This window comes from Amblyraja radiata, chromosome 5 (assembly GCF_010909765.2).
Source record: "Amblyraja radiata isolate CabotCenter1 chromosome 5, sAmbRad1.1.pri, whole genome shotgun sequence".
In the NCBI taxonomy this organism is placed as follows: Eukaryota; Metazoa; Chordata; class Chondrichthyes; order Rajiformes; family Rajidae; genus Amblyraja; species Amblyraja radiata.
This window is the reverse complement of record NC_045960.1, coordinates 19,211,461-19,224,055: the sequence shown is the minus strand read 5'-3', so window position 1 is coordinate 19,224,055 and position 12,595 is coordinate 19,211,461. Positions and strand designations below refer to the sequence as shown.

Below are 12,595 nucleotides of genomic sequence, written 5' to 3'. Positions count from 1 at the left end.
TTGTTCCTTTGAGGCTGAAGATATAGCAAGGTCCTCTGGAAAGAATGCAGGAGGAGTTGTTGCCATTTTCACTATTGGGTTCATTGAAAATGTTTGCATAGGTGAAACTTTAGAGATACTGGAAACAGGCCCTTTGGCCCAGGGAGTCCACGCCTACCAGCGATCACTAGCACTATTCTAGACACTGTCACTAGTACACTAGCACTATTCTAGACACTAGGGACAATTTTACAGAACACCAATTAACCTACAAACTCTTTGGAATGTGGGAGGAAACCGGTGCGCCGGAGAAAACCCATGCAGTCACAGGGAGAACATAAGAACACCGCACAGACAGCACCTATAGTCAGGATCTAACCCGGGTCCCTGGCGCTGTAAGGCAGCAACACTTTGCAACATGTTAAAACAAAGGAAAAGAAAGTGCGTCAGGGTATTAACAGAATATCTGCTGATCTACAACTTGGATGGTTTCTAGAAAGATCTCACAATCTGTGTTTAGTTCCCCAGTGTGGAGGATTGAGGATCAGTGTGCACTGATTGTGGATGATCAGCCATGATCATATCAAATGGCAGTGCTGGCTCGAAGGGCCGAATGGCCTACTCCTGCACCTATTGTCTATTGAGATCACACTGAACTGTAAGTACTCAAGTGAATTGCGGTTTCATCTGCTCAAGCTGCCATGTTATTGTGTTACTGTATGTAGATTACAATATTGTGTTATTGTATTGCAGTGTTATTGAAAGTTCCACTGGAAATAATCATATTTAGGCTGCTTTTCTAATACATTCTGAAATATCATTGGGATTGTCATTGGTTCTCACATTTAACCAATAAAGAGTTCACCAGGGTCCAATTTCAGCTACACCATAGAAGCCAGGCCTTAGAGAAAGCTCTGGTTATAAGACGGAAAGATCATGAAGGACAAAATAAAAAAAAATCAATGTCCATTTTGTTTCAAAAACACAATCTATAAGATTATGCATCCAGAATGAATCAGGATGTGCAATTTCTCCAGATTGATACCAAGTTTATAGACACAATTTGCTGCAGTCAGTAGTGTAGACTCAGCGGGTCAGGCCACATCTCTGGAGAAGAGGAATAGGTGACATTTCAGGTGAAGACAGTTCTACCAGGTTTAGTTTGCAGACACAGTGTAGAAACAGGCCCCTCTTCCCACTGACTCCACGCCAACCAGCAATCACCTGTTCACAATTTCCATCCTACACGCAAGGGACAATATACAGAAGCCAAATGACCTATAAACCTGTACGTCTTTTGAATGTGGGAGGAAACCGGAGCACCCGGAGAAAACACACGCGGTCACAAGGGGGACATACACACTCCATACAGACAGCACCCGTAGTCATGATCAAACCCGGGTCACTGGCACTGTGAAGCAGCAACTCTACCACTGCACCATTTTGCTGTCCTCTGTTCCACAGTGCCGCCCTCGAGAGTTAAATTACAAAGGCCGATGCAATAACATTTCCAATATATTTCCCTAAATATAGGATAAGGGGCTTCAAATGTTTAAAAGGAAACAATAAGATAATATAGATAAATAAAATATACGCAGTGACTGGGCTAATAAAAAAAGGAACCTCTTTATCCAATCCATGTCTTATTCACACATTCCTTGAAACAACAGTAACAGATGAAATGCAAACTACTGCAGATGCTGCAAATCTGAGACAAAAAGAGAAAGTGCTGGAAAATCTCAGCAGGTCAGACAGCATCTCCAGAAATAGAAACAGTTATCAACTGGAAGTGAGGGCAATGCTGCTTCTCTTTCCACAGATGCTACCCAAGCTGAATGTTTCCAGTAATCACTGTGTTTTACTGACTCTATAATAACATTTTCTTATTGATTGCATGCTTGGAAGTCATAATGTTAGTGAGGTCCAGCTTCTGTCACGTCTTTTAAATGTGGGAGGAAACTGGAGCACCCGGAGAAAACACACGTGGTCACAAGGGGAACATACACACTCCATACAGACAGCACCCATAGTCAGGATTGAAGTGGGAGTACAGGATGTTAGTGAGGTCCAGCTCAAACATTAGCTTAGTTTAGTTTAGAGATATACCACAAAAGCAAGTCCTTTGGTCCAATGAGTCTGTGCTGACCAGCGATCCCAGCACACCCTACACTAGCCTACACACACACACACACACACGGGACAATTTACAATTACCTTGATTTATTTTTCCACTCACCAGCATCAAAGCATCTCAGCAGCATGCTTCATGTCTATTATGTTTATATTTAACATTTTAAAAAATTCACACTGAAAGCGAGGTTATGTTGCAGTTGTATAAGACGTTGGTGAGGCTGCATTTAGAGTATTGTGTTCAGTTCATGTTGTAGGAAAGACGTGATCACACTGGAAAGGGTGCAGAGAGATTTATGTTGCCAGGACTAGAGGGTCTGAGCTAAAGGGAAAGGGGGAGTAGGCTGGGACTCTATTCCTTGGAGTGCAGGCGGATGAGGGATGATCTCATTGAGGTGTACAAGTCATGAGAGGAATAGATCAGGCAGATGCACAGAGTCTCTTGCCCAGAGTGGGTGAATTGAGGACCAGAGGATATAGGTTGAAGGTGAAAGGGAAAAGATTCTACGGGGTAACCTTTTCACACAAATGCTGGTGAGTGTATGGAACAAGTTGCCAGAGGAAGTAGTTGAGGCTGGGACTATCCCAACGTTTAAGAAACAGACAGGTACATGGATAGGGCAGGTTTGGAGGGATATGGATCAAACGCAGGCAGGTGGGACAAGTGTGGCTGGCCTGTGGGGGGGGCTTGTTTCACTCTATGAAAATGACCAGAGGACTCAGTGTTCCCAGTATAGTTGTGGAAACTTGACTGAAGCCAGAAAGTGCAAACGCTCATCACCTTTGGACTGAAGGATGGTGAATCTGTGGAATTTATTGCCACAGAAGGCTGCGGAGTCCAAATCAATGGATATTTAAGGCAGAGATTCTTCATTAGAGTCTTACATCATGGAAACAGGCCCTTTGGCCGAACTTGCCCACAACGGCCAACATATCCACTAGTCCACATCTACACGAGTCCCACCTGCCTGCATTTGTCCCATCTTCCTCTAAACCGTCCTATCTATGTAACTGTCTAATTGTTTCTTGAATGCAGAGACAAAATGCTGGAGTAACTCAGCTGGACAGGCAGCATTTCTGGAGAGAAGGAATGGCTGATGTTTCAGTTCGAGAAAAGGATGGAGATGGGAAGATGTGGCCAGTAGTGGGATCCCATTGGAGGTGGCAAAAGTATTGGAGGATTATATGCTGTATGCGACGGCTGATGGGGTGGAAGGCGAGGACAAGGGGGGACTATCCTTGTTGCGAATGGAGGGAGGGGGAGCAAGAGCGGAGCTGCAGGATGTCGAGGAGACCTTAGTGAGAGCCTCATCTATAATGGAGGAGGGGAACCCCCGTTCAGTGCTACCACACTTCAACAACAAAAAATTCCTGAAATCCCAAATTTCCTGTAATTTGATGGTATTTCCTGATATTTTCAAAAATGCTTCCTGTGTGCTATTTGTTGTTGGGTTTTTTTCGCAGGCACACGTTAACAACACAAAGAAGAACAAGGCAAACATATCTATGCAACTACACCATGTCTGCCTGCTTCTGTTACTCACTTATACAGTGTTATGCAAGGCAGCTTTCGTTGCCTTCGTTTTTTTCAACCTGCTCTCATGTGTTATGTCTCAAGCTCTGACTCTGCTCTCTCCCTTCCTCCCTCCTATTTCCCTCCCTCCCTCTCTTTGTCCCTCCATCTCTCCCTCTCCTTCCCTCGATATTTCCCTCCCTCTCTCCATCTTTCTCCCTCCCTCTCACTCATTCTCCTTCCCTCTCCCTCCCTTGCCCTCCCTCTTTCTCTCGCTCCCTTTCCCTCCCGCTTCCTCCCTTTTTTCTCCCCCCTCTCTTATTCCATCCCTCCTTCTCTCCCTCCCTTGCTCCCCCTCCCTCTATCTCCCCCTCCCCTCCCCCTCCTCTCGCCCCCACTCCGTCCCCTCTCCCTCCTTCCCTCTCGGCCCCTTGAGCCCACCCACCGTTCTGTAAAATCAAGGACAACCTCAGTGTAACTGCAATCCCACCGCCCATTGGTAACTTTTCACCAAAGGCTTATCCAGAATTCTACCACTGCCTGAAAAATAATCAAAGGCTCAGCTTCCACTGAGAAAGAGAATTCCAAAGACTCATTGTTATACAAGAATTTTCCCGAACAGTCTGTGACCCATAGCGCTGTGGCCAGAGTGCTATATTTAGAACCCATAGCGCTGCAGTCGACAGCTCTTTGTTTAAATTCTCACGCGTTAAACTGACAGTGCTCTGTTTAAACCTTGGAGTGCCAAACCGGCAGTGCTGTGTGTATTATCTTTACACCCCTTCGTGGGCCGAATGTGGAAATTTCCTCAAATTTCCCAAAATTATTCCATTTATTTTGGGTAATTTCCTTCAAAGTGGAAACACTGCCCCCGTTTCCTATAGATTGATTGTTTATTGAATGTTGTGTTAGTCCCAGCCTCAACTACATCCTCTGGCAGCTTGTTCCCGATCTATCCTCTCATCACGTGTACCCGATTCTATCCTCTTTTGATTGTACACCTATATAAGATCAACCCTCATCCTCCTGCGCTCCAGGGAATAGAGTCCCAGCCTGCTCAACCCCTTCCCTATAGCTCAGGTCCTCTAGTCCTAGCAACATACTCGTAAATCTTTTCTGCACTTTTTCCAGCTTGACAACATTTTTCCATAACATGCTGCTGAAAAGTGAACACAATACACTAAATATGGTCTAATCTACATCTTATACAACTGCAACATGACCTCCTACCTTCTATACGCAATACTCTGACTGATAAAGGCCAATGTGCCAAAAGCCTTTCAACCCGAGAGGCCTCTTCCAATTAACTATGTATCTGTACTCCTAGATCCCTTGGCTCTACAACACTCCCAGAACGCGACTGTTCTGTGCAGGTTCTGCCCATGTTAGTGCTCCCCAAAAGCAACACCTCACATTTCTCTATTCAATTCCATCAACCATTCTGAAAGGTCTGAAGACGTGTCTCGACCCGAAACATCACCCATTCCTTCTCTCTAGAGATGCTGCCTGGCCCGCTGAGTTACCCCAGCATTTTGTGTCGACCTTCCATCAACCATTCCTCAGCTTACCTGCCCAACCAATTAAATCCCTGTTATAATTTTTGATAACCTTCTTCACTATTTATAATATGACGCTTTTGTGTCATCTGCAAACTTGCTACCCATGCCATATACATTTCGTACTGTCAAATCATTGATAGTACGGGTGTCAGATAGTACGGGTACGGGTTTCAGAGTTTATGGGGAGAAGGCAGGAGAATGAGGTTGTGAGGGAAAGATTGATCAGCTATGATTGAATGACAAAGTGGACTTGACCTCGTCCTGGTCCTTTGACATGAACATAAACACACAGACTTTGTTTCACTGGGAAGGGAGAAAGTCTACTCCATTGTAGGTTCCATTGGCTGAAGACATAAACCAATAGCTTTAAAAACTCTAAAACCAAATCCAAAGGGAAGGCTCTTTTTCTGGCAGAAAAACAATAAACAAGTCACATCGAATACAATTACCAAGAGGATATTGAGTATTTTTCCCCCAGTTGAGAGAACTGCTTCATTCTGATGAAAGGTCCTGACCTGAAACACCACCTATTCTTTTTCTCCAGAGATGTTGCCTGACTCACTGAATTACTCCAGCATTTTGTCTCTGTCTGCATCATTTGACTTCCTGTAGGTTCTATTGTATTCCTCATTTCCCTTTTCTCAAGCATATAAAATAATTCAATTAAGCTTTTTGTTCCCCTTTACTCTGCCATCGACGGACAGAATAAGAATCCAAATAAATCCATTTGTGCTTTTTTATTTCTCCGAGTACAGTTAGTTGCTCTAATTTTTAAGGACGGGTGCAATGTCACTTGAAGCCAGGTCAAGAACACCACCTAGAATGTAATAAGATGGAGGTTCAAATGCAATAGCAAGGGTGATGTTGCGATTCAAATACCTCAATCAAATATCAGCGATTCAAATGCCTCAATCAGAAGCATAAACTCACCAAATTCCTTTGGCACGGTGATGGAGTACAAACAGGTCTGGCCGCTTGAATAGTTGCGAGGATAATTCGGTGAAAGAACAACTCCTTGAGACCCAGTGTGTTGACCTCCGCATGGAGCTGAAAAGTGGAGAGATAACACCTCTTAGGTACCGACTGGCAAATACATGATTGAACTGAGCAGAAATATGTCTCATTGAGGATACTTTCGAGATACAGGGTGGAAACAGGGTCTTCACCCATCGAGTCCATACTGACCAATGATCACCCATACACTAGTTACAGCCTAAATACTATGGACAATTTACAGAACGCAATAAATCTACAAACCTGTACGATGTCGAAACGTGGGCGAAAACCAGAACAAACCCACGCAGTCACAGGGAGAACATACAAACTCTGTACAGACAGCACCCATAGTCAGGATCAAACCCAGGTCTCTGGCGCAGTGAGGCAGCAACTCCACTGCTGTGTCACTGTGGGGTCTCATCTCCTTGTATTGTGCCAAGAACTATATTCTGCACTCTGCATCTTCCCCTTTGCTCTGCCTTTTGTGTTGGAGTTTGACATGATTGTATTTATGCACAGTATTATCTGATCTGATTGGATAGCATGCAAAACAGAACACCTTGCAGTACCTCAGTACACGTGACAACAATAAACCTAACTTAACCTTGTTAAGCATTTGAAGAGCTCTCACCTCGCACAGCATAAAATCTAGGCAAGCAGATCCATGTAGCTCCTTATTTATTGAGCATGGGACCAGAACAACAAACTCATTCCATAGTCACAGTCATACAGCATGGAAACAGGCCCTTCGACCCAACTTGTCCTTGTTAAACAAAATGTCCCATCAACACTCGTCCCACCAGCCTGCGTTTACCTCTAAACCTATCCTTCCCATGTATCTCTGACTACGTTTGATCGGACTTTACTGTACTTAATCTTGCACCAAACATTATTCCCTTTATCCTGCATTTGCCCACTGCAGATGGCTTGAGTGTAATCGTGTATTGCCTTTCCGCAGACTGGTTAGCACGCAACAAAAGCTTTTCACTGCACCTCAGTAAACGAGACAATAAACTAAACTCAAAAGTTTTTAAATTTCATGATAGTACCTGCCTCAACGACCTCTCTAGCAGCTAGTTTCATACACCCACCATCCTTTTTGAAAATGGTCCCCACAGGTGCCTATTAAATCTTTCTTCCCTCACCTTAAATCTACATCCTCTGGTTCTCAATTCCCCTACTCAGGGTAAAAGACTGTGCATTTACCCCATCTATTCCTCTCATGTCCTATGCAACTCAATAAGATCGCCCCTCATCCTCCCGCTCTCCAAGGAATAAAGTCCAAGTCTACTCAACCTCTCACTGTAGCTCAGGCCCTCGAGTCCCGGCAACATCCTTGCAAAACTTCTCTGTACTCATTCCAGCTTGACAACATCTTTCCTACAACAGGGTGACCAAAATTGAACACAATACTCTAAATGTGGCCTCACTAATGTCTTGTACATCTGTAACATGACCACTCAACCTCTAGACTTAAGCCAACAATTAAAGGAAGAGTCTTAACTACAAATAGATGCAACTCGTGCGTGACCATCCAGTGGGTGTGTTTCCCACTGAAGCTGTTGTCTTTCAGGTTAGTTGTTCAACCTTAGCTTCATCTGTGTTCTCACTATGACCCATGTCACTGTTGTAAACAAGAACAAGAAAAACCTCCCATCTTTCAGATGGACATTTAGCACAAAATTAAATGATATGGTTATTTTCTCTAATGACTTTTGTTGGATCTTTCTCCATCCAAATTATTTTCTGCCAATGGCTAGGACTTTTCCAATAGAGAAGACACTGTAGCAGACACTGGGGCAGCATGGTAGCACAGTGGTAGAGATGCTGCCTCACAGCTCAAGAGTCTCAGGTTCAATCCTGACTATGGTATAATCAACGATGAGTCTCTTCTCAGCCTCATCTCGCTCACTCTCTCTTCTCCCATCTCCCATCAGGCAAGAGGTACAGAAGTGTGAAAACGCACAACTCCAGATTCAGGGACAGTTTCTTCCCAGCTGTCATCAGGTAACTGAACCATCCTATCAACAACTAGAGAGTGGCCCTGACCTCCCATCGACCTCACTGGAGACCCTTGGATTATTTGTAATTGGACTTTAGCTTGCATTAAACGTTCTGCTCTTTATCTGTACACCGTGGATGGCTTGATTGTAATGCATTGTCTTTCCACTGACTGACTAGTACACAACAAAAGCTTTTCACTGTACCTCGGTACACATGACAATAAACTAAACTAAACCCAGACCAAAATTCTAAACTAAAAAGTAAAACTCATTTTACACATCTTCATTTCTAAAACAGTTCTCTCAGGGGAGACAGCAATTCATTTGCACATCTACCCTTATTTTAGTTTAGTTTAGAGATACAGTGTGGAAACAGCCCCTTCAGCTCACCGAGTCCGCACCGACCAGCGATCCCCGCACATTAACTCTCTCCTACACACACTAGGGCCAATTTTACATTCATATCAAGCCAACTAACCTACAAACCTGTACGTCTTTGGAGTGTGAGAGGAAACCAGAGATCTCAGAGAAAACCCATGCAGGTGACAGGGTGAACGTACAAACTCTGTACAGACAGCACCCGTGGTCAGGATTGAACCTGGGTCTCTGGCGCTGTGAGGCAGTAACTCTACCGCTGCACCACCGTGCCGCCCTTAATGTCCCCCACATCCAGTGTTCAAGAAAATGCCAAGCTGAGTTGAAGTGATAATAATTCAACATATTTCGGAACTCAGGGAGGTAGCTAAAAGCCCTGTCCCACGGTACGAGTTCATTCCAAGATCTCTCCCGAGTTAAAAAAAAATCAAACTCATGGTAAGCACGGAGAATGAACGTAGCGGGTACGTCGGAGCTCAGGGACGTCTCTTAGCACTAACGGCAGGTACTCGGGAAGACTCGCTAATGGCAGGTAAGCTCGGGAAGACTCGTGAACATTTTTCAACGTTGAAAAATGTCCACGAGAGCCCTGAGTACCGACGAGTGGCCATTATCGTAAATCTCCGAGTTCGAATCAGGGCAAACTCGGGAGAGCTCTTGGAATGAACTCGTACCGTGGGACAGGGCTATAATACCTGTCCCAGTAAAATGATCAACTATGGTGTTGATACCCCAAATTCTGCGGCTGATCTTCCTGAATAAATTCTGGGTGAATTTAGTTTAGTTTAGTTTCGAGACACAGCGTGGAAACAGGTCCTTCGGCCCACCAGGTCCGCGCCGACCAGCGATCCCCGCACATTAACACTATCCTACACCTGCAGGGACAATTTTTTTTTTTACCAAGCCAATTAACCTACAAACGGTTACGTATTCGGAGTGAACGTATATTAATTTTGAAAGTTTGTTATATTCAGCTTTGCTCATCGCGTTAGATAATGAAGTTACAGAGATGGGAAAGCTTGAATAAAATGGTTGAGTCATAACTTTGACAGCTACCAATTATTGAGATACTTGGAAACTTTGTGCCCAGCAAGAAGGTTTAGTTGATTCCAATTATTATGAGACTTCACCCTCACCCTCACATAATTAGTTACCACTTGGTAACAAGCCCCAGTGTCATAAGAGTTAGCCGTTTGCTTCTTTGTGACTTTTTAAAGATATATTTAGAAGTTGAGTGTGCGGCAGAATGTGCCAACGGAGCACAGCATTAGTTTAGTTTAGAGATACAGAGCGGAAACAGGCCCATCGGCTCACAGAGACTGCAGTGACCAGCGATCACCCTGTACAATCCTACAACACTATCCTACACACTAAGGACAATTGACAATTTTTTTCGAAGGCTATTAACCTGCAAACCTGTACGTCTTTGGAGTGTGGGAGGAAACTAGAGCACTTGGAGAAAACCCACGCAGTCACAGGGAGCACGTATAAAAACTCTGTACTGACAGCATCCATGCTCAGTATTGAACCCGGGTCTCTAGTGCTGTGAGGTAGCAACTCTACCGCTGTACCGCCTTGCTGAACAATTCACACTGTCGCCCACTAACACTGCAACAAGAAAGAGCAACTTGCAGTGAAGAGAGAAACGTAAAACGTTGCCATGCATTGCTCTGTAATCAGCCTCACAACAGTAATGTTTGTCACAGCACCTCAAGCCTCACTAATGCACGTTATGCAATTCAGGACATGTACAGTGAACAGCAATTAGTCTCACAAGAGACATTACGTGCTGAAGCTTCAAGTACTAAGCATAACATTTTAAAAACATTTGGACGGGTACATGAATAGAACAGGTTTAGAGGGATATGGGGCAAATGAAGGCAGGTGGGACTAGTGTAGATGGGACATGTTGAGCGGTTGGGCCGAGTGGCCCGTTTCCACACTAAGACTCTATACTTGGCAGCTAACCCATTTCCCTGCTCTTATGCTGGATGGTGAATCTGTGCAATTCTTTGTCACAGAAGACTATGGAGGCAAAGTCAGTGGATATTTTTAAGGCAGAGATCGATAGATTCTTGATTAGTACAGTGTCAGAGGTTATGGGGCAAAGGCAGGAGAATGGGGTTAGAAGGAAGAGATAGATCAGCCATGATTGAATGGTGAGGTAGACTTGATGGGCTAAATGGTCTAATTCTACTCATATCCCTTATGATCTTATGCTCTAAGACAACATTAACTATATAATTTATGGATCAGCCATTGCATTGAACACTGGAAGCCCTGGAGATTTACAACATACACTTTCCCTCTTCCATATAGTCTCGAAGGCCCTTCAAGCTTGATCTGAACAATTTCACATTCAATCACATTCATCTATCTTCATTATCTTTGAGTTAGACAATAGACAATAGGTGCAGGAGTAGGCTATTCGGCCTGTCGAGCCAGCACCGCCATTCAATGTGATCATGGCTGATCATCCCCAATCCGTACCTCGTTCCTGCCTTCTCCCCATATCCCCTGACTCCGCTATTTTAAGAGCCCTATCTAGCTCTCTCTTGAAAGTATCCAGAGAACCGGCCTCCACCGCCCTCTGAGGCAGAGAATTCCACAGACTCAAAACTCTCTGTGAGAAAAAGTGTTTCATCATCTCCGTTCTAAATGGCTTACTCCTTATTCTTAAACTGTGGCCCTTGGTTCTGGACTCTCCCAACATCGGGAACATGTTTCCTGCCTCCAGCGTGTCCAAACCCTTGACAATCTTATATGTTTCAACAAGATCCCCTCTAATCCTTCTAAATTCCAGAGTATACAAGCCCAGCCATTCAAAAATAAGTTGATTATTGACCAACCCTGAATATAGTTGGAGCTTGTTATAGTTAGAGAAGAAAATAGCAAGCAATTTTAACCCTCTTTCTTGTCTCCTCAGCTCAGTTTTGAAAGGTTGATCCTTGTCTTGAGATTGTGCCATCAGTTCATAAGTTCCAGGAGCAATACAATACAATACCTTTTATTTGTCATTATTTGGCAGAATTAAGCCAATCGGCCCATCGTCTACCCCGTCCACATTCAATCATGGCTGATCTATCTTTCCTTCTCAACCCCATTCTACTGCCTTCTCCCCATAACCTCTGTCACCTGTCTCCCAGTTCTTTGCTCTCCCACCAGTGGAAAAAACCTCTCAAGGTCTTCCCCATTGACTTTTCTCTGAGTCTGGTTTCAGCGAGATCACACCTTGTTAATACAAAGCAATAATTGACCTGCATACCTCCTTCCATACAGAATGCCAATGACCCCATGGAGAAGAATGACGTTGCCACCCCCTCACCAATTGTCCAGGTGTAGAAATGAGAGCTCTGATGTGAGCTGCCACCAGACTTACTTCATGGCTGTAGTCAGTGGCAGTCCATTGCTGGTGAACCAGAATATTGGATGTGCCGGCATCTAGTTCAAACTCACATTAGATCTGCATGTTTGGTTGATCACAGGCAGAATTTAAGACATGCAAGTACTGAATGAGTCGCAGCCCAAGGTTTCCTACAGACCGCCAGCTATCACACAAGCTATTCGGTCCAGGATAATGTTCTAATTGCCCGATTATTACTTCTTCTTTCCTTATAATGTGTTCCAGTAATTTCCTGTAGTCTAATGTCAAGCTCAGTAATTCCTTCCCAATTGCGTACAGGTATTAACAATTGATATGGGAATTACAGAATCTAACTAATTTCAGAGGACGGCTATCAATTTATCTCTTACCTGAGCAGTGGTGCATTTTCTAATCCAAAAGCACATCTTGACATGAAACGTCACCTATTTATTTTTCTCCAGAGATGTTGCCTGACTGCTGAGTTAAGCCCTTGTCACACTTAAGCAATTTTTTCGGCGACAACAAGCGACTAGGCCGTCGCAACATGGTCGCGGGGTGACGCCTGTATGGTCATGAGTAGTCTCCTCAAGTTGCCTAAAGAGGCGTAACGTTTTTCTGGTCGCCGCTGGATTTTGAAATGTTCAAAACCTTTCGGCGACTGTGGGCTTGACGTAGC

The 12,595-nt window shown here is 44.2% G+C and overlaps 1 protein-coding gene across 1 annotated transcript in view; it reads right to left on the bottom strand.

Annotated features, from left to right (window-relative positions):
* csmd1 (CUB and Sushi multiple domains 1) overlaps positions 1 to 12,595 on the bottom strand; it is a 501,649-nt gene that overhangs the window by 354,572 nt on the left and 134,482 nt on the right. The window contains exon 20 of the mRNA XM_033020497.1: positions 6,112 to 6,228. Within this exon, the coding sequence (XP_032876388.1) occupies positions 6,112 to 6,228 (117 nt within the window). The remainder of the gene's footprint in view (positions 1 to 6,111; positions 6,229 to 12,595) is intronic.